General features: G+C 39.3%; 1 protein-coding gene across 1 annotated transcript in view; it reads left to right on the top strand.

Annotated features, from left to right (window-relative positions):
* LOC104079108 (E3 ubiquitin-protein ligase UHRF2-like) overlaps positions 1-26,006 on the top strand; it is a gene marked incomplete at both ends in the record, with an annotated part of 39,671 nt that overhangs the window by 2,564 nt on the left and 11,101 nt on the right. Inside the window, one exon of the mRNA XM_009581016.1 lies at positions 18,795-18,904. Within this exon, the coding sequence (XP_009579311.1) occupies positions 18,795-18,904 (110 nt within the window). The remainder of the gene's footprint in view (positions 1-18,794; positions 18,905-26,006) is intronic.

Consider the following 26,006-nt stretch of genomic DNA (forward strand, 5'->3'; position numbering starts at 1 on the left):
AAGTTAGTTTAGAATTATGATTATGTTATAATATTTTAGTCTGTAATAATATAATTAATATATGAATATTCTATAATTTAATATATTATTGATATGTTATAATGAGTTCTTACCATAATGTTAGCATTAGTTAATTGTTTTAAATAAAGGTGAAATCTATTTTGAATGCTTTATCAATATATGTTAGTGATTAATTGTATGTTGATGGCTAGTTATTTGTGTACTACGTAAGAACAACCTCAGCAGGCAGTAAGGGGAAGCAGACTTCTTAGGGTTGCTTCAGATATATTCATGGCTTGGACTTTTTTCCCTTTCTGGTATTACGTCAAAGAGGCTTTGTATAAAACAGTTTTGTATGCAATAGTTGAATGTTTGGTTTATTGTTCTTGATTGCTTTTGACAAAGATTTCGTGAAGCTGTTGGCACAATGACAGGAAATAACAACATGTACTGTTTGTGGTAATGCTTTGGAGCTCATAGAACACGTGATGAGTACGTCTTTTTTACTGTATCTGTTGACGTGCGTGTTTGTTAGGTGTTACTTTTACTCATGTCTCAGTCATAACCTAAAGGAAATGTCCTGTACAGTCTGTCATCATTAGTTCATCTTTTGGGAAACAGATACGGATTAGAGAATATTATCAAAGAGAGGAGTGAGACTGAACAGGGGAGAAAAAGACATCATTACACGGAAGAATTGACCACATACTAATAATTTTCATTTGTACTGTATTTGCATTGCAACTGAAATTTGTAATTGCAGGATGTCTAAAACCCATCCAAACTGGACTTACTGTGTCTCAGATACAAATACTAGGGAGACAGCAGTGCTTTGACCATGGGATATAGGTGGGCCTGGGACCATAGGTCTCTCATGACTGTGTGTGCATGCGTACAGTTCAGAATGGTCTCTGTGTGTGTGGCACCTCTGAACTGATTTTAACTAAATTTGCAGGGTGTATCTCTTTTGAAGATCCTCTGTTCTTCTTTTTTGGGAGTATCTTCTGTTTCATGATGAAAGCAGTTATTTGTAATCCAGAGTAATATGACTTGTCTTCTTTGCACTTTAAAGGGCATGTATCAAATGCCTGTTACTGATGGATAGTTGTGAGGCAAACTGTACACAATTTATTTTAACATTGGATCTGGCTGACATGATTAAAGTCACCATACCAAATCAAACCAAAGTAGTTCAAATGGTGCTTTGCGTTTTCTCCTTGCTAGACTTCAAGATAAATAGAGACAAAATCAACTCTTACTTTTCTTCAGTCAGCCTTTGAAAGTTTGAGTTTAGCAAGGACTCTGTCAATACCAAGACTTGTATTTTGTATAAAGCCTTCGGAGTTATACAAGAATATCAGAAAAATCTGTGTGCTCTGCAGATTTTATACATCTTTGACTAAGTGAATATTTAATGAATTTGAGGTCTTTACCCAAGCAGCGGTAATGGAAAATAATAGAAAGGGTCCTAAATTTTCAGTTTTATATTTGTCGTCTTTTAGTTCTGCACGTTTTTGTGTGAGGCTTCCTGCTCCCAAAAAGGAAGGATTGTTTTGTTTTCAGATCAATCTCTCTAATTTTTGAATATGCTTATTATGTTTTTCTGTGTAACCTGCCAGATCTGGGGCTTATCTTCCTCATTTGAACACAACTTCTGCTTTTTTTTTTTTGGTGAGATACATTCCTGTTTATCTTCTTTCAGACTCCTTTTATTCATGTCTGGCATGTTTTTGTTCTCAGAAGGCGGTATGATGTTTTTACATGGTCTTTATGCTACCTGTACAGATTTTACTTCTAGCAGCTCCTTTTACTTCTTTTGAACAAGTTTTTCCATTTATATTTAACTTCTGATTTTTTAAGTCATACATAATTGTTTTTATAGCTTTGCAAAAGTACAGAATTTAAACACATTACAGAATAGTGAACTAACAGTGAAACAAATCTTGCACGTTGTTCTGGATGATTTCAAGAGTTCTTGTGCTTCTGTGGATTTCTATCTAGCTGGTGCAAAAAAAAAAGTTATTCACAGTTGTACCTTATTTTGACACTTAGAAAATAACAGTACCATACTTCCTATCTCTCTCAGTATGTACTTTGATAATCAACATGTCACAGTTGTTGTCATACTTTGTAGCTGCCCAATAGTGTAATTCTCATACTGCGTTTTTAATTAGGCCTGGAATTCTGTCTATGTGGTTTATCCCTTACTGATTCTTGCATACTTTTGTGGTATAATTTCCTACCCAAAATAACTTCCCAGTTTATTTGTTTTAATGTAGTATCTTTGACCATTGCTGGTTGATCTGGGAAGACGTTGTTTTGCTGATATGTGGAATATTAACAAGATTTACTTGGAGCCATTTTTTAAAATAGCTTTCCTGCTGTATCAGCAGGTATCTTAACAATAAGAATTCTAATTGCTGAAGAACTTACCTGCAGCTTTCTTGCACAGACATAAAAATGGCATATTTCTTTTAGGCAACAAAACTTCTGAAAGGGTGAATTTGTGTCTCCCTCTTTCCTCTTCTCCTTATGACTTCAGTGTGGAGCTGGTCACCTCCTTTGAAGAAGAGACCTCCTTTTGAATCAACGCAACTGTTTCAAATCAAGATAAATTCTGATTGTCCAAGAAGCCTGCTGGGATTTTTCATGGTGATTCTGTAGAGGTGATGCCTAGAACTTCTTAAGCACTTCTGTGAACTGCTTTTCCCTAGTCTCTACAGCTAGAGGTGGCTCTTTCTGTGATATACAGCCTTAGGTAATAATCTCGCAATTCTTAACAGGAATGACTCTTAAAAACAGGAAGAGTATTTTGGGTCCCACTTAATTATCCTGTTGGACAAAAGAACTCATGTTTGGGGTGGGTGGGTGTGCGTGTGTGTGAAAAGAATGATCTGTTTGAACATAAAAAGTGAAGTTTACTGGAAATCAAACTGTTTATTTTTAAATTCCAGATTAGGTTTTTGATCTTGCTTCAGTTGTGATTTCATTCTTGAGGAAAAACTCAAGAATTAAAAGATATTATGGACATGAGGACAGAGTATTATTAAAGAGACTTCTGAGTAGCATACAGTGCCTCCTGTTATGCAAAAAAAGGAGTCTGGGGTGCAGGACAAACTGCCCAGAAGGGATTGGAACACACTGTCAGCTATTGGGACTGCAGAAAGGTTGGTCCACTGGGACTGGAGAAAGGTTGGTGTCCAGGGTGTGTTGAGAGACAGAAGAACAATATCTGACTGAGAATAGTTCATGAAGAGAGCATGAACAGAGTGAATCCTTTAACCACTCGCTGTGGGAATTGTCCTTTCCACCAGGGTCATAAATGAGATATACCACCTTGGTTCAGCACGTGTGAAATCAAAACTAGCAAGTTTAGAAAGAACTGACAGTACATTTTGAAGGGTATTTGGCTGACTTGTTATTACAGATACCTTTTCATGTTTCCTCTTTCTTCTTTCCCTTCTTTCTCTTTGGACAAAAATTTCCATTTTATGAACACTCCCTGTATAGTTATGACGGTCAGGTTCTACACAGATCATAGCTATTCCTCCACGGGCTTTGTTTTCCTGCTTTAAAGAGGACAAAATAGGTTCCATTATGCAGAGAGGAGTGGAAGGATTACAGTTTTAAGATTGCTTACCCGTAATTATTTCTCTTACATGGAAGAAATATTTTATGTCTTGATACTTCCCTCTTCCCGATTCTTAAAGAAAGAGCATAAAAAGTAACTTATTTGTACTTTGAGCCGTTTCCCTGCACGTTGCCTGTTCTTAACTGGCAATATGGAGAAACTGATACTTGATTGTTTCAGTTTGCTTTCCCAAAATGGAAGGAAAGTAGACTAGTGCTTGTTACTCATGTTGAGTCTTTTGGACTGTGAATGTACTGTTCTTTTGTCTTGAAATTTTAAAATTTGAGTTGCAAACCAAGTCTACCTTACTAGAAATGGTGTTATTTCTCAAACTAAATAGCCCAGTTATGTAAGAGCTTCTCAGTCCTGCTGGTGAAAGGGTAAGACTTTGGAGGACCAGTCCTCCCAAGGGAAAGGAGCAGGCAAATACCTGTGGATCGAAACTTGGTTAATTGCACAGCTCGTGTCAACAGACATTTGGCTTTTAATACCATAATTGGGTTCCCATCTGTCCCTGAAAGTCCTTGATCTTCAAGTGGGACAAAAGGATCTATGCCAACAGGCTGGCCAACCTGGTGAGTAGGGCTTTGGGTGGTGAAGGGGCATTATGACCCATGGTCAAGGGAGGTATTGGCATGTACATGGAAAGCAAAGGGTTACAGGGTGGTGGGAACAAGGGGGATTTTGGGATTGGTAAAAGAGGGATACCCATCTCAAGTGCATGTATGCAAATACATGCAGCCTGGGAAACAAGCAGGAGGAATTAGTTCTGCATATAGTCACAGAACTATGACATTGTTGGATGGATACAAACTCCTCAGGAAAGGCAAAGATAAAGAGGGCAGGGCTGCCATGATGTGAAAAAGTTTGGATGTAGGGAGCTGTTCAGTGGGATGACAACAGTCTCATTGAGAGCTTGTGGATGAGGATGGGAGAGGCCAAAAAGGATGACATTATGTAGGTTGACACCCGATTAGGGTAAGGAAGAGGACAAAGCCGCCTTTAAAAGTTTCTGAATCACAGGCACTGATTTTCATGGAGAACTCAAATTCCCTGACATCTGCTGGCAGGATAACACTGGAACGCAAGCAGTCAAGAAGCTCTTTGGAGGATGTCAGGGATAACTTCTTAATACAGGTACCGGATAGGTCAACAGGGTGATACACAGCTGGATCTGCTGTTTATTATCAACAGCTGAAGGATGGTGTTATGAGAACCAAAGCTCATCCGGAGTTTACACTTGTAAGAGGCATCAAGGGCAATGCAGAGAGCTTTTACCACTGCTTTGGCAGTAGAAGGCCGAACAAGGGAAATACGGATCTATTGATGGAAAAAGTCAGATGATTCAATATCAACAGACAGTCTTCATTGCCTTAGCCTTCACTGACAAGCTCTCTCTGGTAGCTGTGCCTAGTGAAAGCATTCAAGGAGAATCTTCAGCAGTGAATGAGGACTGAGTCAAGGAGTACTTGCAAGAACTTGACCAATGCAAGTCCATGGGACCAGATGGGTTGCATCCAAGTGTGCCAAGGGAACTGGCTGATGCTCTAGTGATGCTCCTCTGTAGTATATTTGAAAAGATATGGAGGTCAGGGAGGTCACTGACAACTGGAGAAGGGCAAATGTGGCACCTATCTTCAGAGAAGGCCAGTCAGCCTTATTTCAGTCTTAGGAAAACCATGGGACAGTCCTGTTGGAAGTGCTAGCTGTGTGAAGATGGTTTGAAATAGCTAGGGTGGATTTTTTTTCCAAGAGCAAATCATGCCTTAGAAGCCTGGTTGCTTTCTATGATAAAATGATTAGCTCTGTGGCCAAGGGGAGAGCAACAGATGTCATTTACTTCAAATGTAGCAGGTCTTTTGTCTTGTCCCACAATATCCTATCCCAATTAGGATGTGATCTGGGTGGATGGGCAACCAGATGGGTTTAAAAAAAGGTAAGATTGAATGATCAGGCTCAGAGGATAGTGGTTAATGAGTTGTACACTACCTGGAAAATGATAACAAGCAGGGAACTGCAGGGGCGTATCCTGGGACCTGTGCTGTTCAATATCTTAAGCAACAGTGTGGCAGTGGCATTGCAGTGCACTCTCACCAAGTTTGCAGGGACACCAAATCGGTGGAAACTCAGGGGTAGTACTGCCAGTCAGAGGGACCTGAACAGGCAGGAGGAATTGGCTGACAGGAGTCTCATGAAATTCAGCAAGGATAAATGCAGAGTCTTTCCTGCACCTGGGAAGGCAGAGCCCCTTGCAGCAATACTGGTTGGGAAGTGGCTCTGATAAGAAGGACCTGTGGGTCTTGGTAGACAGCAAGCTGAACATGAGCCAGCAGTATGTAATGAAGGCTAAGAATTCAGGCTGTATGAAAAGGAGAAGAGTGGGGAAAGGGATTTATTCTCCTTTACGAAGCACTAATTAGACTGCATCAAGAATACTAGATTCCACCTACCCCCAAACACCCACCCCCCACACACCTCAGCGCACAAAAGGGAGACACATAAACTGAAGTAAATTCAGCAAAGGGCTGCTGAGATGGTTTGAGGACCACAGTGGTACGTGGCAGGCAGACCAGAGATGATGGACATAAATTGCGACGAGGGGGGAGAAAATTGGTTCTTTGGATTTCATTCAATAGCTTAACTTTTCAATTACTTAATTGTTATGTGTTAAAGCATTAATTGCTTTAACAAACAAACAAAAAAAGCATAAGCACCAAATGTTAAAAGTTGGAATGTTTTCAGTTTCATAACCATTTCATAATTACCATAAAAGTATCTTTTGAAGGTGAAAAATGGGTTGACTTGGATCTTGAGGTTTTTCTTTGTTTTCCCAGAACATAAACTATATCTTCAGTATTTGTAATACTATCCTTTCTCTAATAAACATGCAGACTTGGAACCACAGAGTCTTTTGACTTGCTTTCTAGGGGCTGATTTTTAGAAGTGTTTTGAAGCTTAGTTTGTTCCCACTGAGGAAAGTAATTCCAAACAGAAGAGGAAGAACAGAAGAAAACAAACAAGTACAAAAAGGCAAAGAGGGAGGGGGAGCGGGGGGGAAGGGAAATGGTGATGAGCACAATATTAGGAAAAGCATTATGAAAATAAATAAAAAAGGAGTGGTATTGAAATATGTGTATACATTTAAGAGAATCGTTGAGGATGGAAAGGAGCTCTTGAGATTGCTGTAGTAGGGTCAGCTAGAGCAGATTGCCTGGGACTATGTCGAGTTGTGTTTTGGATATCTTAATGGGTGGAGACTCAACAACCTCTCTGGGCAACCACTGTAAAAAGGTATTTTGTGTGGTCAGAAGGAATTTCATGTTTGTGTTTGTGCCGTTACCTCTTGTCCTGGCAGTAGGCACTAGTGAGAGGAGTCTGGCTCCCTGTTTATACATATGGGTAAAAGCCCTCCACACACAAGCCTTCTCTTCTCCAGACCAAACACTCCCATATCAAAGACGTTCCAGTCCCTTAATCATTTTTGTGGCCCTTTTTTAGAACCACTGCTGTAAGCCCGTGTCTGTCTGATCTTCAGGAGCCCAGACCTGGCCTCACCAGTGCTGAGTAGTGAGGAACCTTCCCTCTATCTGCTGGCAAGGCTCTTCTTAATGCAGTCCAGCATGCTGTTAACCTTCTTTGCTTACAAGGGCACATTGCTGGTTTGTGGTCAGCTGCTTGTTTATGAATTCCTCAAGGTCTTTCTCTACCAAGCTGCTCTCCAGCCACTTGGCACTCAGCATGTACTGGTGCATGGGGTACTCCCTATGTGCAGGGCTTTGCATTTTTCTTTGTTGAACATAATGAAATTCCTCCTTGTCCAACTCTCCATGTCACTCTGAAGGGTGGCACACGCATCTGGTATATTGGCAGCTACTACTTCTGGTTTTTTATCATCTGTGAGCTTGCTGAGAGTCCACTCTGTTCCCATCATTCAGCTCATTAATGAGGATGTTAAACAGTACTGGCCCCAGGGTCAACCCCTGGGGTGCTACTGACTTGCCTCCAGCTGGACTTTGTGCCATTGGTCACAATCCTGGGGATTCAGCCAGTTTTCAATCCTTCTTATTGTGCAATTACCTAACACGTACTTTGTGAGCTTATATGTGAGGATGGGAGACAGTATCAAAAGCTTTACTAAAGTGGTCATGAACATCTCCTGCTGTCCTGTCATCTTCCAAGCAAGTCACCTCATTGTAGAAGACTGTCAGGGTGATTTCCCCTTTGTAAGGCCATGCTCACAATTCCCGATCACCTTCTTGTCCTTGTATCTGGAAATTATTTCCAGGATTATTTGCTCCATCACCTTCCCAGGGATTGAGTTGAGGCTGACCAGTCTGTCAGTAGATCTTCCTTCTTGAAGATAGGAGTGACATTTGCTCTCTTTCAGTTCTCAGGAAGGTGTCCCAGTTGTTATGACCTTTCAAAGATGACTAAGAGTAGCCTTGTCCAGATGTCAGGCAGCTTCCTCAGCGCTCATGGGTACAACCTGTTAGGCCTCCTATAATTACATGTCCAGCTTAAGTGTTCCATAATTTAATCCTCCTCCACTGAGGCTCCAGACATTCCATCTGGTCTCAGGGGCCTGGGATTTCTGAACATTGGTCTTATCAGTAAACACTGAGGCAAAAAAGACACTGAGTACCTTGGCTTTTTCTGTGTTTATTGTCATCAGGGACCCTGCTATATTTAGCAGTGGGCCCACGTTTTCTCTAGTTTTCCTTTCCTCTTTTTATTGTTGTAGAATCCTTCCTTGTTGCCCTTCACATCTCTTGCGAGATTCAAATCAAGGTAGACCTTGGCTTTCCCAACCCTATGCCTACACAATTGGACAGGAACTCCATAGTCCCTCCTGGGTCAGCTGCCCCTGCTTCCACATCTTACACACTTCCTTTTTATGTCTGAGTTTAGTCTGGGAGCGCCTTGGTCATCCATGCAGGCTTCCTGCTGCCTTTGATTTCCTGCACATGGTGATAGACCTTTCTTGAGCTTGGAGGAGGTGATCCTTGAATATCAACCAGCTTTACTGGCTCCTTCTTCTCTCCAAGTTTGTATCCCATGAGATTTTTCCAAGCAGATCTCTGAAGAGATTATAGTCTCCTGTCCTGAAATCCAGGGTTGTCTTGGTTTTTACCTTGCTCCCTCCTCTAAGGATCCTGAACTCCATCATCTCATCATCATTGCAGCCAAACTGCCCTGACTTTAATGTTTCATGACCAGTTCTTCCTAGTTCATAAGTATTGGGTCTAGCAGTGCACCTCTCCTTGATCACCTGTGTCAGAAAGTTGTTATCACTGCACTCCAGAAGTTTCCTAGATTGTTTGTGTTCTGCTCTGTTGTCCTTCCAGCAGGTATCAGGGTGCTTCAAGTTCCCCGTGAGAACCAGGGCCTGTAAACATGAAACTTCTTCCAGTTGTCTGAAGAAGGCCTCATATACTTACCCCTGATTAGGATGTCTATAGCAGGCACCTACAACAGCCACAACCATGTTGTTCTGTCTGCTAATCTTGATTTGTAAGCTCTTGACTGGCTCCTGACCTGTCCTCACGTAAGGGGCAACTCTCCCTCCTTGTCTTTCTAGCCTGTCCTTTCTGAAGAGCCCATATCCATTTGTCACAGCACTCCAGTCATGTGAGATATCCCACCATGTCTCCATGATCCCAGTGAGGTCATGGATCTGCAGTAATTACACAGACTTCTCTAATTCCTCGTGTTCATTCCCCATGCTGTGTGCATTGGTGTATAGGTATTTCAGGGAGGCACCAAAGTGTGCTGATTCCCCAGAAAGGGCATGAGAGCTTTCCCGGTAAAGCTCTTCTGCTGGCTCTTCTTTCTTTACATGCCTACGCTTCAAGTGATTGCACTTCTGCCTTTTTTGTTTTTGTTTTTGGTTTTGTTTTTGTTGATTGCTGTGTTCCTTCTCTTCTGATCACCCCAGGCCCTTTGCTTGCCTACCCCATCCACAGTTTCCTCCCTTGTTTGTTGAGACATCTCTCCAACAGTTTTACCCAAAAGTCTACGAACATTTGACTACATAAAAATGAATCTACATAAAAATGAATAATAAGGGCATCATCAAAGATTCCAAACATACACATAGGACTTAGAAAGGTTGTATTACCATTACGCAATAGACATTGGGCACTTAAATGGAGCATTTAATATCATGCACTAGTGGAATTGGACATCATGGCATAGGTATTTGATTTAATTTGTCTGAAGAGAATTGGGCAATATAAGGAATGTAGCAATCCCAAAATGGGCGACTGCCCTCTAAATGCCAAATTAATTAGAACTTTTTCTCTCTGTAGGTCACTGTACTTTCTGACTTTCAGGAATTTTTCGTGAGATGAGATTCATCCTGTTCTGAGCCAGAGCATCCCTGGATGCCAAGTTTTTTCAATAAAGTAATGCTGTCATGTACATTCAAGCCGTGATATTCCATTCATTACCAACTTTCTTGGCTAAAAATGTGGTTTTGGCCTTGTTTGCGAGGACTTCTCATTAGCCTTTTGTTTGATACGAAGCATTCTATGGGAAATGTTTTTGCTGTTGTATTTACTATTTTATGGTGGATACTTTCAGATCTTTTTCTCTCTTGGTTTTTGTTTTTTGGTTTTTTGTTTGTTTGTTTTAAAGCACCTTAAATTTATTTATGTATGTGTTTATTATTTATTCACTTAGTATTATTTTTATTATTGTACAGAATACTTGCCATGTTTCTGTGTTTTCAAGACTCTTCCTTTGCTGTTCTTTGTTTTCTGGAAGGCCTTTCCATCCTGACAGTATTCCTGTGAGTTTTTGTTATGAAGGGAGGTGCTTATTCTCATGTCTTTGTTTTTGAATTGAGATTCTCACTTAATCCAGCTGGGTACATTGATTGGTCTCCTAAACTGTATCTAAGCTCATGATGAGTATGTGCTGCATCTACTCTCAGAATTGTAACATAATGTAAAATCTGGATAGAAGCGTTTAGGCTCTTTTATGTAGCTCTGCCTCTTCCTAGCATAAAAGAGCTTATTGACTAGTCCAGACCCCTGGAATGATGTCTTGAGCAGACTCATTGCATTGTTCTGAGTCTTGCTGTCCTTGTTTCGGCTGGGATAGCTGAAAAGTCCTTGATTAGGATAAACACTGCTTAGCAACAACTAAAACATCAGTGTGTTATCAACATTCTTCTCATACTAAGTCCAAAACAGAGCGCTGTACCAACTACTAGGAAGAAGATTAATTCTGTCCCAGCTGAAACCAGAACACTTGCAATTCAGTCCACAAACACATAGAGAAGCAGACTGAGCTTAGACCATGCCCCGTGTTGCCAAGCACAGCTCCTGTAGCTTTGTTTTTCATATATGAAGTCTTTGGGGTTCTATCTTTGTGGATCTTCAACCAGCTCTTTTTACCTGGTTCTTTATGGACATTCGGTCAAGTAGGTGTTAACATCTGCATGTTTGATCCTGGATTTGGAAACTGTGGATGCCTGTTTAGCATTGTGATAGTGCCAGCCACAAAGTTCAAGAAGGGAGTAGTTGTAGTAATTGCAGGTCGTGCCCCCTCCCCGTTGGAACCAGTGGCTTCCCTGCAGTACCATGGACAGGTCCGCAGTGCCGGCCACCGGTGGGTCTCAAGTGCTGGCGCTGCTGGGTGGGTGGGATTGGTCTGCTGCCGTTTACCCGTCTCCTTAGTGGATTTCATGGCATAGGGCAGAGTCTTGCTCCTGAGCTACTATGGTGAATAGATTATTAGGAACTGATGATGTGACTTGCTCTTCTCTCAGGTCAGTGTTTTCCCCTTTTCCCAGGTACTCGGTTTATGCTTGCTTTTCTAATGGTCGTCTCCTTTGCAGATCCCAGGCTAAGGAAAAAAGGATAGTCCCTGCATCCAAACCTCTTCTTCCAGAGTCTGGCACCATGAACTATAATATATTGTTTTGTAAATGCATCAAGCATTATGCCTACTACTGAGATTAAAAAAAAGTAATGTCCTGGCTGGCTTGTGTGTGTATCCACAATGTGAATTTGTAGGTTTGGGAGTTGGGGATGTGTGTGTTTTTTGTTTTGTTTGTTTTGTTTTTAAAGGTCTTAACAATTCATACTAGATTGTGACGTTTTTGATAGTAAGGTCTTTAACATATCCTGGGAAATAGGGTTTTTAATTTTTTTTTTTTTTTTAAATCTTCGTGCTATATATATAGAGTAATAAAATCTTTGTATACTTGAGAGGTTGTTTTGTGCCTTTGTCATTATAGTGGCTTGTGAAATAAAAATAAATAAAGTTGAATTAGAAGCGCAGCTAATACTGTCCCGTTTTGTACCTGTGCATTTGTATTTTCATGATAAACCAAATGGGTGTGGAATATTCTGAAAAAATCTTGAAAATACTATCTTTTTCTGCTTGCATACAATACAAAATGAAAGAACCTCTATGTAATTCAGGGCAACCTAGCAGAATTTGGTCAAATTATCAATGTAATATGCTGTCTTCATGCGGGAAGATTTTGTAGGTAACCTTTAAAACAAGCCTGCTTAAAATCAAATCTCCAGTCATGTTTGGTGAGGGTTGGAATTGTTTTATGGGTATGTTTTAGCCTTTTTTTCATTCTGTGTAGACAATGTGTCTTTGTGGTTTGTTGCAACTACAATTTAGCCTAAGTTATAGTAAATGTTTAAATGTAACGCAACCAGTAGTTATTTTCACGTTGCAATATTTTATATCAGATTGACATATTTTCCATTTAACATCTTTTGAAATGCGCATGCTGTTATATGTATTTGCTTTAATTTCAAAACGTTCTTTTGGCTGATAGTGACTTAGAGTGAATATACTGAACGTCACAACATAGTTCTGGTTTTCGAGAGCAGATTTCTGTCGAGATTGTGTGTTACAATAGCACATATTTAATTCTCTAGTCTAATGATTTTAACATATTTGTATTTTAATATTTTTATAATAAAAGTTGATAAACAATTGTTCATGAGCTCAGTTCAGGAACACAGTTTCTCTTGTTTTAAAGGCAAAGAAAAGTGTTTTTAAAAAACAGGCCTCACTTTAAAAAGTGTATATTGAGTAAGTCAGCATACAAGTTCATGCAGCTGTTAAATGTGAGAACACAAAGTGTAAAGATGCAATGAAATGCGGTTGATACATACACTAGACATGAACTCTAGCGGCTCAACCGCTTCTCAGGGGATGATAGTAAAAGTTCTAACAAGCATTTTGAATGGTAATATTGAAAAGATGTTTGCATATTTCTGAAGAAGTTATCAAACTGTAGTTTGATGATGTGGGAGAAAATAAAAGAGTTGCTGGCTGAAAGCTTTGCAAAAGCAGAATAGAGGCTGATTGATCATAAATGGGATGTAAACAAAGTAGTCCATATGAAAAGATAGATACTGAAAGTGGTAGTAAATTTGGTCCTGTTCTGATTTTTATATTGTTTGTTAACTGAATTCATACATCTGGAGAGCATCGCCAATATTATATTCTGTTAGGTTTTATTCTGATTGTGGCTGTTTCTCTGCTGACCTGGACAATACGCTTTGACAGTAACCATAGAAGCTGACAAATTAATTAGTTGTCTGTGGTGAACATGACTTAGTGTGAGTAAGGTTTTGCTCTTAGGAAGCCTAAAGATAAATTGTCATTGGACACTTTTCCTTATGATTCTTTGTGTGAATATAGCCTTTGTGTGTATTTTCTGAATAGTAAATTTTGCCCTGTTTTTATTCAGGACTGTATTTTGACTTAGTGTGTGTGAAACATTTTTCTTCTAATTTCAGTACGATAAAACCAGAAAATTCCAGAGAGAGGTCTGGCAATTGTAATTGAATCTCTCAGACTATAAGAACTGATACAGTTTTCACGGTGTGGTAATTGTCATCTAGCAGCTTTTATTTTCTTGAAAGTTGATCTTTGAAATATCCAGGATCATGACCGGTTGTTCTAGTCATCTGTGATTATGTATGTCTAGAGTGTTTTGTAACCTGAAGGTTTAAAAAAAATAAGTGGGGGGGGAAAAAGTACAGATACAAGAAGGTTCAGCTGAAGGTTTCTATCTGGCTATGGCTAACCTATGTAAAAGGAAAGCTTGTATTAGGAATTCTGTTGTATTGAAGGGTCTGGCTCTGTTTTGGGATTTATTTTCTTTAAAGGGTTTAGTGTACTTGCATGAAATACAAGTCCCATTTACTGTGCGTAATGTATAACTCAAGATTTTTTTTTTAATCTCATTTTTGGTATGGTAAAGTGGAGAAATGAAGAAAGGTGATATTTCTTGTGTGTATTTGACAGAATAATATAACCACAAATTTATTAGATAACCATAATTTTAAAGACAAATTATGTGTAGCCTGATCATTATTAAAGCTATTGTATGTGTAATGTGGCAGAAGAATTAGTCTTTTAAGAGCAACTAGCTGACCAGAGATTTTTAGCTTTGGTAAGGCTTAACCATTTATTATTAGACATCATTTGTCACAATGGTAGTTGATCCTCCTCTTAGTTCCAGATATGCAGCTGTGGCATTTGTTGGAACATAGCAGCTTTGTAAAGTTATTTGATGGTATTTGCTTGCTCCTTATGTAACTCATAGCAGAAAATAAAATATTTTCTCTGTATCGAATACTGGACATCTTTTAGAAGAAACTTAGCCTGAAAGTAAGTTTCTGAGTGCCCTTATCCTGAAGGAAAAATACAGGAGATGCCCAAAAGAGAAGGAATGTCTACCATGACCTAATATGTGATACAGAAATGATGAATTCTGTCTATTTTATCACTTCCATCTAGTTATGGGAATAGTATTGCTGATGTCAGTAGGATTACAGTGCTCTGAGAGAAGAACATGCTTTTACCAATAGTTACCTCCACGCAACTGAATTTATTTTTTTTATTTTGAGAGTTCTGTGTTTTCTAGTATTAATTAGAAGAGTTGGTTTATTTAACTATTTATATAAAAAAAAGTATGTTGTGGTTCAACACTTTGAGGTTGAGATAATATACACGTGATTTTTTGTAATAAACTTGATAAAAATCCAGGCTTCTGCATACTTCACAAAAACTTTTTGCTGTGGTGCCTTTTGAAACACTAACACCATTGAACCAACTTGTAAATCTTTTCATGGTATCTTTCAAGAAAACAATGTGATAATCAGTGTAGTTAAAAGTAATTTTAATAGTTTAAGTTGGCACCAATGGAATTTGTTCCTAATAAATATTCTACTGAGCTCAGGTTTGGCTTGTTTCCCAAACATATGGATAGCAGTAACACAAGTGTCTGTAGATTTGTGAGTACAGCTTTATGGTGTTTTGCAACCTTCCTTCTTGTCTAAAGACTTTATGCAGAGAATTGCATGTGATGCAAAGCTTTTTTTTTAAACAACTACTTTCTAAATTTCTGGAGAAAATGCAGTAAAAAAGGGGGTAAATTAAAGTAAACCAGCTCTAAGCAATAAGGCAGTGTAGAGAGAGAGGGAGGAAATGTTGCAAGTTTTTCCTAGATGCAGTTTTGCTCGTAATAGGGATAGCGTATTTAGACTGCATACACATTGAAGATTTGCAAGATGCAAGAATTGGGGAAAAATACGCTCTGCAAATATGCTGAAATTTGTCTGAATTGTACTGGAATTTGAGAGTATCTCATCACATGGGTAAAGTCATGTTTGTAGCTGCTATATTGAGACCGTCACTATTTTTTCTTGCCAAGATTTTAAATTACTTAATAAATTATGTCTCAGGTTTTCTGTAGATGCACTTGTAGTTGTATGCTTACTAATATCCAACACATTATTCAACTTCTATGACTATTTTGACTTTTATATAGATCTGCTTAAAGTTTAAGGGGTGCTTGTTTATTTTTTATCTTTTGCTTTGTAAGCATAGAGATATACAAACCAATACATGTATTTTTTTATATGAATATAAAATTTCATGTTACGCAGGTGAAAGAAGGCATGATTCTATATTTTGGTTTTAAAATAGATTCACTACTTTTGGGTTCTGTTAGAAACAAGTTCTAGAGGAATCAAGCTGGATAGGCAGGTAAACAGTGGTATAGCTAAGGAAGGTCCTAACATAGCTAGATTTATAGCATTAAAGAGTGTCAGGAGATTTGTTTTGTTTTGTTTTATTTTTAACTTTAAATAGTCTAGGACTAACAAAAAGCATAGGGCACTAAAGAAAAGACTCTCCAAGGTACAGAAAATAAGCAGGGAAACCTTGATGCTTTGAGAAGCTCAGTCTGTATTTGTTCATTCCATTTTCCTGCCAGAGATTATGTTTACAATTTGTACTCTCTATATTTGAATGTATAGTGCTTTTATGACTGAATTAATGGGTATGTGTTGTAGAAAATTCAAAGTGTCTTTGCATGCAACTGCAGAAGAGAGAATCTTCTACCCTCACCTTCCCCGCAGGGGCGTATTGGCACCCACAGTCCTTTTAGAGGGGGTAGTCGTTCTTGGGAGTGCTCTTCTATCTGTGTCAGGGACAATTTTCTAGTTAAATGGTTCACTTTAAACCAAACGTGGAATTTGTGCCTTAAGTAGAGCTGCAGATCTGGTAACAGCTGCAGGAATTTAAGTGCTGTAGCCATTCACAGACTGGACGTATCTCCATAACCTTATGTTGTCAGAGACATACTTTGTTGTAACAAAATCTGGCGTCCAAGCATTCTAGTTTGGGTGGTTGGACCATGTGGTCTTATCCAGACCGAGATGCAGAAAATCAGACTTCCTGTGTTCACTGCACTGTGTGGAAACCTAAATAAATCTGAGGGGTGTTACCCACAATGGCCAGAACTGCTTTTAAGTTATGCCCCCTAGTGTGCAAATGAAGATTATCTTAAATACATGATTTTCCTGGTCAGGAGAACAAACTGTTCTGTCTGATGAATGTATTTGCATTGATGTAGCATTTGTATGTTCTGTTGAAATATCCCCAATCTTCGAAATTTGCTAACATTTGCTGTTTATGCATGTGACCAACAATGGGGAATGTTTTCCCTCCAGAAACTGCAAGGAAGAAAAAGGGTCAAAATAAATACAGATGCCAAAGTAAACAGCTGTTGGTACTTAAAAGACAATTATAGTGAATCAAGACACTATCAGAGTTCTCTCAACTCCAGTTCCATGGAGGGCTAAACACTGAAGTGCTCAGGGCCACCAAAAAGTGTTTTGTTGCCTGTGGTTTTTTCCCTGGCTTAGTTTTTTTCTGCCTTAGTTAAGTCAGCATATGGCAGAGTCCAAGACCTGGAGTCACCACAAGGAAGTGGTGGGAGCAGACAAAGGCAGAGCAGGGAGCAGACTTGAACTGATCCCAGACTGAAGCCTGGTGTTTCTGGAGGTGTTCTGTTATTGTGGTTATCCTTATTTAATATGGATCTAATGTCTTGTTTCCCTACCTGTCTATAGTTTGATTTAGTTTTGCAGCCTAGACCTTTTTATAGGAATATGCCACCTGGCTGACTTTCTTCAAAAGGATTTTCAGGTCACCTCTATGATTGTTTCTTACAGATATCCTACAAATAGGACTTAGAAGCCTTGTTTGCGTGATTCAGACATATTCTCAGGCCTTTTTGCACTCTAAATATTTAACTTACTGGTGGTCTTCACCTGGAAAATAGTCTCCAGTGTGGCAATACTTAATCATTATCTTTACAGTTATCAATTTTCCCTGCTTTTGAAGAGACACCTGCAATAGTGCAGTGAACTTCAGCTTTGCTTAGCAGAATCTTGCACAACCTCCTTCAAATACTGAGTGTGTGACTACTTCTTTATTATGTCCAGCAAATCTGATGTCTACACAGGAAAGAAGAAAAAAATCTGTTTTATTTCTTGTGTTGCAGGATGCTCACTGGACATTTTAACTACAAACATCACAGTCTTGGTAAAATGTTAAACTTTATAATCTTAATAATTCAAGCTATGGTAATTGTGGTCTGTATTCATTTAGTTGCTTGTGTAATTTCTGGTTTTGAAGGGTTTTTCTAGAACTAAACAGGGACTGCAGCAGTGCAACAGAATTAGATTATCTTTTGAAGAGGAAAGAAGTTCAACAAACCCAAAACTCTTGTCAGATTTTCTTTTTTTTAATGGCTGGGTCTCACTCTGCAAGAAATAAAGCTCTCCAGCTAGTAAATTCCTTTCTCTCGTGTCAAACTGCTCAATTCTGAAATCAGTAACGACACATGTGATTCAATGAAATCAGTGAGACTATGTTCAGTAATTAATACTTCCAATACAGGTTATACTCAAAATTCCTCCTTAGTTATAGATCAGGTAGTAAATTGAAAATGGTAGGAAAACAGGCAATTGAAGAAGGCACAAATATCATCCTGAGGAGGGAAGAAAAGGGAGTGTTTTAAAACTGTTTGTGTTTTTATGGCCTTTTCTTCCTAGATATGTTTACATTTGAATAAGAATTTTAGTAAATACAAGGAGATTATAATAAGAGGAGGTGAAAACCTTTACTCTACATTTAATATTTCCTAATCCTTCTCTAGAAGTCTCTCAGCATTAGTGTTGTGGGGTCATGGAGTATTTGTTACTCAACACTGAGATATGGTGAACAAATTTTGCACTGAAACCTGACATTAACAGGACTACTCACAGTACGTAATTCAGAATTGTACGTGTCTTTGCAAGATTGGGTTGTAGGTTTCCAAAACATTTAGAAGTCATAGAAGGGCTTTTGAAGCTTTCTATTGCTTTTCTTACTCTGTGGGTTCCAAGTAGCGTCTATTATTGTATCTTATAAGTCATGTTTCTGGTTCGTTTCTGACACTATACTTTTATAATAATGTTTGATATGCTGTATTTGAGAGGATATGATTTTGTCTGGTCTGCTGTGTTCAGCCAAAAAACCATTTCGAAGTTTTAGCAGTAGAATTACAAAGTTATGGATGGCTGTCAGTAAGGACATAGGCAGCTGCCAGGAAGTCTGAGGGTGATGGAGTAGTCTTTTCTTTATGCGAGTTTTAAGTATGTGTTTTGGTTTTCTTAGAAGTTACAGTACTAGACTGAATTTTGTGGGTGAATTGAAATAAAGTATCCTATCAGTGATGAAAAAAAGGTGCTAGTTAGCTTTATCTCGTTGCTTAGGATTCATTAAGTACAGAATCTAGGTCTGAGGATCTAAGTTGAATGTACTTTTTATTGTTTTTATTTTTCAGAGGCCCAGAAGACACAATAAATGATTGTAAAATCCTTTTTATAGAGGAAATGTACAAGATTGAAAAGCCAGGAGCCTATCCGTTGACATTTGGGGATGGAGATTTCAAAAGTATGCTTTTTTGTATTATTTGAATAGAAGTACAAATTGAATTATGTTTCTTTAAAAAAAATAGAAGGATCAGCATGCAGAGGTAATAATTGTTTTGTGTGTTCAGGAAAGTAATAACATAGAATCCTTTTTAGTTTTCTGTTCTAAAAGTATATTTACTGTAAGGTGGCTCTGTTACTTGACATCTTCAGAAACTGGTAACATCTTAGTGCTGTCAGTCATAATCAGGGAAAAAGGGGAACAGCTGATAACATTCTAAATGAACGGTGCAAAATGAATTCATAGTCTCAGTTAAGTTCCTAGACAGGTGTCCAGGTAACCAAAACTGCTATTGCAATTGACACAACATTTAAACTTTTAATAAATTAATAAATGCCAAAGATGGAATCAGTCTGTAATGATGCGCTTTAACCCTGTCATTGTGTCAGAATTAAAAAAAAAAAAGAGCCAAAGCTGCTTGTACCATGAAAAAAAAGGGACAATTAACGTTTGGATTATTATCTGGCCCTGCATGACCTTCTAAAAAAATAACTGTGCCATACCTCCTCATCTTCTCCTCAACCACAGGAAGGAGTTAGTGGCAGGAGTTAGTTACCTTAAAAGTAGTGTGACATTTTATCCTAAGTTTAAAAGTATATTAAAGTTAAGAGTGATAAGTGTTTGTGATAGCAACACTGAGAGATTGGACTGCAGCTCTACTACTAGGTATTAGATATTATTATTATTAGACTTTTGACCCTAAGGCAATTTTTCAGTACCTTGTATGTAGCTCTCAGTGCACAAGAACTAGTCTGCTTACTGTTTATTTGCCATCATCTAAAAAATCACTGTTTTTCAGAGGAGCAAATACCATTTGCTGGGGTATTCTTAGAAGTAAAAATGTGAATTCCTGTAAATGAGCTCCTCACAATTCATTTTTCATTATTTGTGATTTACTTTCCTCAGATTACTCAAAAAAAATTAACCATCCATTCTGTTTATTTTTTCTTGGTCACATTAAAGGGTTTTTGCAATATCTTAAAACATGTTTTTATTTTAAAAAATTGTAGTATGAGAAATTTAAAAATCTAAGATACTGCTTTGCATTTACATACCTGCTTATTTTGCAAGTCTACTTGTTTATGAAACTTTTTAAAGGGCATATGAAATAATGACAGTTCATTTAGGTCTTCCCTGCAGCTACTGGGTTTTGAGTTAATTTTTAGAATTATGTGTGTGTTAAGGAAATGAATGATTACTATATTGCTGACTATACAAAATTGTCTACAGTGGCAACATTTGATCTGACATGAGTATTTATTTATCATAGAATCATAGAATCATTTAAGTTGGAAAAGACCCTTAAGATCATTGAGTCCAACTGTTAACCTGACACTGCCAAATCCACCACTGAACTATGTCCCTAAGCACCACATCTATACATCTTTTAAATGCCTCCAGGGATGGTGACTCAACCACTTCCCTGGCCAGCCTGTTCCAATGCTTGACAACCCTTTCGGTGAAGAAATTTTTCCTAATATCCAATGTAAATTTCCCCTGGCACAACTTGAGGCCATTTCCTCTTGTCCTGTCACTGGTTACTTGGGAGAAGAGACCAACATCCACCTCGCTACAACCTCCTTCAGGTAGTTGTAGAGCATGATGAGGTCTCCCCTCAGCCTCCTCTTCTCCAGACTAAACAACCCCAGTTCCCTCAGCCACTCCTCATAAGACTTGTGCTCCAGACCCTTCACCAGCTTCGTTGCCCTTCTCTGGACACGCTCCAGCACCTCAGTGTCCTTCTTGTAGTGAGGGGCCCAAAACTGAACACAGTATTCGAAGTGTGGCCTCACCGTTCTGTACTTCCTACACGGATTGCCACCTTTATTGTTTCAAAGTTGAGCTCTTTATTTTCACTTACAGCTCTTTCCAAAAAAAGAAATATTTCCTTATTTGTAACCTCTTTGCTTAAACTACTCATATATTGCCATCTGTGTAGATATTTGCACCTCTGTGTATGTTTTCTTTCATTCTGTTCCTGGTCCCATTTTTATTCATTTCAGGATATTGTTTACAAACCTTCATAAATAAACATAACACAGAAATATAATCTTTAAAAATGTAACCCTGAAAACTTAATTGATCTGGCAATTTCTTGTTTTGAACTGCTCTTTTTCCTGAGGCCAACTTTCTCACCACACTGCCCTTTTCATTTCTGCTCATGTGATTCTGATTTTTTGGTAAGCTGTCTTGCCTTTGTTCACTTTAAGCACAGTGCACATCAGTTGAGCTGTGTGCCATAGGCAGTATACCCTTTACCTCTGGACTGTACTTAGATCCCTATTCGTACTTTGTATTTAAAATTTTAAAATATATACACATGTATCTATAAACACACATACAGCTACCTTAGCTTATATGGTATGAAAAACTGCAGATTTTTGTTACAATAATGGCAGATGAAATTCAAAGAATTAATTGGCCTTAAATATTCTATGAGATTCTTGTAAGTACAATCAGAAAATGCACTGACTGTATTTTTGTCTATATTAAGCTACTCTCCATATCCTTTCCAAAAGATAGAACGCCTACTTTGGAAATGACCTTCATTGGATAAACAATGTAGGCTACCTCTGCAGAAAAATTGTTATTCCTTGAGCATGGCCATTCATTAGTTAGGTTTTGTATGTGTAAATTAGATAAAAATGTTTAGCAGTTACAGTTAAAAATAAGGTAGTTATTTTCAAATTACTTAATGGAAATCTAAATTCTACAGCCCAGGAAAAGAGTAGGGTTAAACCTATTAGAAAATTATATTAGAAAATTAGAAAATTAAGGAGCGACATACTTGTAAATACATTTCAAATACTTATATGCAAAACAGAAATAAGACCTAGATATCAACATATATTACTTCCATCAGAATCCAAATTTGTGCTATGAATACATGATAACTCTTCCTGCAAAAGAAGAGAATATGAAATGATATATGCAACTAAACCCTACAGTGTTGGTAGGGGTGAACAGACCCGTCTTGAGGTGACCAATAGTGCAGATATAATCAGTGCATTTGACTTACGACATGGTTGAAGCAGAAGTGTGAAAAATTAAAGTCGTGATGAAAATGAAAGTTTGTAGTTTGTTTGTATATTGAAGAAAGTTGAAGATTCCAGGTATCGTTTAACTGAACTAAAATATGTAGACCTTCTTGCTTTTTTGCTCTTTTTAAGAAAAATATTATTACTAACTTTTCACCTAAGAAACTGTTATTGTAACCGAAAACAGACCTAAACAACCTGTAGTGGTAAGAGATACAGAAAAATATGCAGTTTCTTTTTGGCTGTTATTTATTGGATGAGGTAGACTAGTTAAGTTTCTTTAGGGAGTGCTCAGTCATCACTGTTAAAATTTTTCGAAGGGGATACCAGTTACCTGGGGTTTCTTCAGTCTGACTTGACTTGAAGTGGTGTTGACACCTTGGACAGAATGTGAGTTTTGTCTAGCTATGCTGGAAAATCCACAGATTTGTTCATCAGCACTCTTACAATGTTTTGTTTCTCTTCAAATGAACCTAGAAGATTACTTCCATTTGAATAGTATGCAGATAAGTCTTCTAGGCTAGACTTTGGTAGAAGCAGTACACTGAGAGATTTTGGCTTTCTTTTTAAGGGTATCTGACCTTTGCCTTTGAGGCTTTGTAAAATAACCACTGCTGGTAGCCTTACACATTTGCTCCTCACGTTTTCCAGTCAGTACATCTCACTAGACCTTCTATCTGTAGCTGGTAATTTTCCCTCTTCAGAGGTTCTTCTTTTATGTTCTTCAGCTTCTATGTTTTTTCTCTTAAAAAAAAAAATCAAACTGCAGTGTTCTAGCACTTCTTATCATAGAATGGTTTGAGTTGGAAGAGACCTTTAAAGATCGTCTAGTCCAACCCCCCTGCCATCAGGGGACATCAGGCAGGGACATTCTCAACTAGATCAGGGTGCTCAAAGCCCTGTCCAAGCTGACTTTGAACACTTCCAGGGATGGGGCATCCACAACTTCTCTGGGCAATCTGTTCCAGTGTCTCACCACCCTTATCATAAAAAATTTCTTCCTTGTATCCAATTTAAATCTACCCTCTTTCAATTTAAAACTGTTGCTCCTTGTCCTATCACTACAGGCCCTGGTAAAAAGTCTTCCCCTGTCTTTCTTATAAGCCCCCTTTAAGTATTGAAAGGCCACAATAAGGTCTGCCTACAGCCTTCTCTTCTCCAGGCTGAACAAACCCAGCTCTCTCAGCCTTTCTTCATAGGAGAGGTGTTCCAGCCCTCTGATCATTTTCGTAGCTCTCCTCTGGACCTGCTCTAACAGGTCCATCTCTTTCTTGTACTGGGGACCCCTGAACTGGACGCAGTACTCCACGCGTACTCCAGGGGTCTCACAAGATTAGAGCAGAGAGGAAGAATCCCCTCCCTTGACCTGCTGGCCACACTTCTTTTTGTGCGGCCCAGGGTATGATTGGCTTTCTGGGCTGCAAGTGCACATTGCTGGCTCATATCCAATTTTTTGTCCACCAGTACTCCCAAGTCCTTCTCTGCAGGGCTGCTCTCAATCCATTATTCCCCCGCCATTATTGATATTGGGGATTGTCTTGTGCAGGACCTTGCACTTGGCCTTGTTGAACTTCAGGAGCTTCACATGGGCCCACTCCTCAAGCCTGTCAAGGTCCCTCTGGATGACATCCCTTCCCACTGGTGTATCAGCTGCACCACTCAGCTTCGTCATCCACAAACTTGTTGAGGGTGCATTCAGTCCCACTATCTATATCATTGATGCAGTTATTAAATAGTATTGGTCCCAGTATGGACCCTTGAGGGACACCGCTCGTTACTGGTTTCCACTTGGACATTGAGCCATTGGATGCAGACCATCCACTCTTTAGATGCAGCCATCCAACCAAGTCCTTATTCATCTGATAGTTCATCCATCAAACCCGTATGTCTCCAGTTCAGCAGCAACAATGTTGTGAGGGACCAGATCAAAGGCCTTACCGAAGTCCAGCTAAATGACATCCGTAGTTCTTCCCTTGTGCACTGATGCATTCAGTCCATTATAGAGGGCCACTAGATCGGTCGGGCATGATTTGCCCTTGGTGAAGCCATGTTGGCTGTCTTTAATCACCTCCCTGTCTTCCATGTGCTTCGACATGTCTTCCATAGAATCTCTGTTCTATGATCTTACTGGGCACTGAGGTGAGGCTGACTGGTCAATAATATCCAGGGTCCTCCTTTTTACCCTTTTTAAAAAAGAGTGTGATATTTCTTTTCCTCCAGTCACTGTGGACTTTCCGTGACTGCCATGACTTTTCAGATATGATGGAGAGTGGCTTGGCAACTGCATCAGTCAGTTCCCTCAGGACCCTCGGATGCATCTCATTTGGTCCCATGGAGTTGTGTATGTTCAGGTTCCTCAGATGGTCTCAGACCTGATCTTCTCTTACAGTGGGGAGGGACTTCATTCCCCCAGTCCCTGCCTTGAAGTTCAGGGACTTGAGAGATGTGGTAAGAGTGATTACCAGTGAAAATTGAGGCAAAAGAATTGCTGTGTACCTCAGCCTTCTCCATGTCGGTTGTCACTAGTTGTCCTGTCTCAGGACAGAGGGGCAGAGAGAGGGATTGAGGGGCGGATACATTTTCTTTAATCTTCCTTTCTGACCAAAATACCTGTGAAGCCATTCTTGTTATTCGTTGCATCCTTTGCCAAACTCAGCTCCAGCTATGCCTTAGCTTTTCTGATCCCATTCCTACATATCCAGGCAGTGTCCCTATATTGTTCCCAGGATACATGTCCCTGGTTCCACTGCCTGTGCATTTCTTTGTTATGCTTTAATTTGACCAGGAGGTCCTTACTGAGCAATGCTGGTCTCCTGCATTCCTTGCCTGATTGCTTACACATGGGAATTGAGAGCTCTTGTGCTGTAAGAAAAATGTCCTTAAAGAGCTGCCAGCTCTGTTCTGCTCCTTTATCCCTGAGGGCAATTTCCCAGGGGGTGCTATCCTGTAATTCCCTAACCAACTGAAAGTTCAATCTCCTAAAATTCAAGGTCTTGAATTTACTCTTCACCTGGCCGATATCCCTCGAGATTGTGAATTCCACCAGGGCATGATCACTGCAGCCCAGGCTGCCACTGATCTTGACCTCTGTAATTAGTTCATCTCTGTTGGTAGGCAACAGGTCCAGTAATGCCTCTCCTCTGGTTGGGCTGTCTGTCACCTGGATTAAGAAATTATCCTTGATGCTCTCTAAGAGTCTCCTGGACTGCTTACAGCTTGCTGTGCTGCTTTTCTGGCAGATGTCAGCATGACTGAAGTCCCCCAGCTGGATCAGAGCCTGCGAGCGCGATGCTTCTGCAGTAAGAACACTTCATCAACAGGCTCCCCTCGATCGGGTGGGCGGTAAACACCAACCATGAGGTTTCCTTTGTTGGCTTGGCCAACTTGGCCCAAGTTTCATCCACAAGCTCTCGACCTGGTCATCACTGGTTTTCAAAGACAGCTCTGTACAATCAGTCTGTAGAGGGCAAATCGCCCACCCCTCCTTCCTTGCCTGTCCCTTCTGAAGAGTTCTTAGCCATCCATGGCAGTGCTCCAGTCGTGTGATTGGTTGAACCAAGTTTCAGGGATAGTGATTAGATCATAGCTTTCCAGCTGCGCAGTTACTTCCAATTCCTGCTCTTTGTTACCATGCTACACGCATCGGTGTAGAGACATTTCAGCTGGGCTATAGACCATGTCACCTCTTCAGAGGAAAAAGCCCTAATTCCTTTGAGGCATTTCACAGGTTTTTCCCTGTTGGTTCCTAATACATCAATAGCCCCTGACTCTTCTTTGTTACTTAAAACTCTATCCCCTTCCCTCTCTAAGTCTAGTTGCTTCCACCTTTGAAGATAAAAGTATTCTTCAAAGTCCTCCAGAAAGACTGCAGATACAGCACAACACGTGGCATTCCAGTCCCCCTTTCTTATAAGACTTTCAGTCTGGAGTTTCTCTCCGCAGAGGTTTGACACTGATATCTTATCCATGTGGATCAAATTTTGTGTAAAGTCTATTCAGCTGGGAGGGCAAATTTTTGCTCAGCA

This window comes from Fulmarus glacialis, unplaced genomic scaffold (genome assembly GCF_000690835.1).
Source record: "Fulmarus glacialis isolate BGI_N327 unplaced genomic scaffold, ASM69083v1 scaffold3347, whole genome shotgun sequence".
In the NCBI taxonomy this organism is placed as follows: Eukaryota; Metazoa; Chordata; class Aves; order Procellariiformes; family Procellariidae; genus Fulmarus; species Fulmarus glacialis.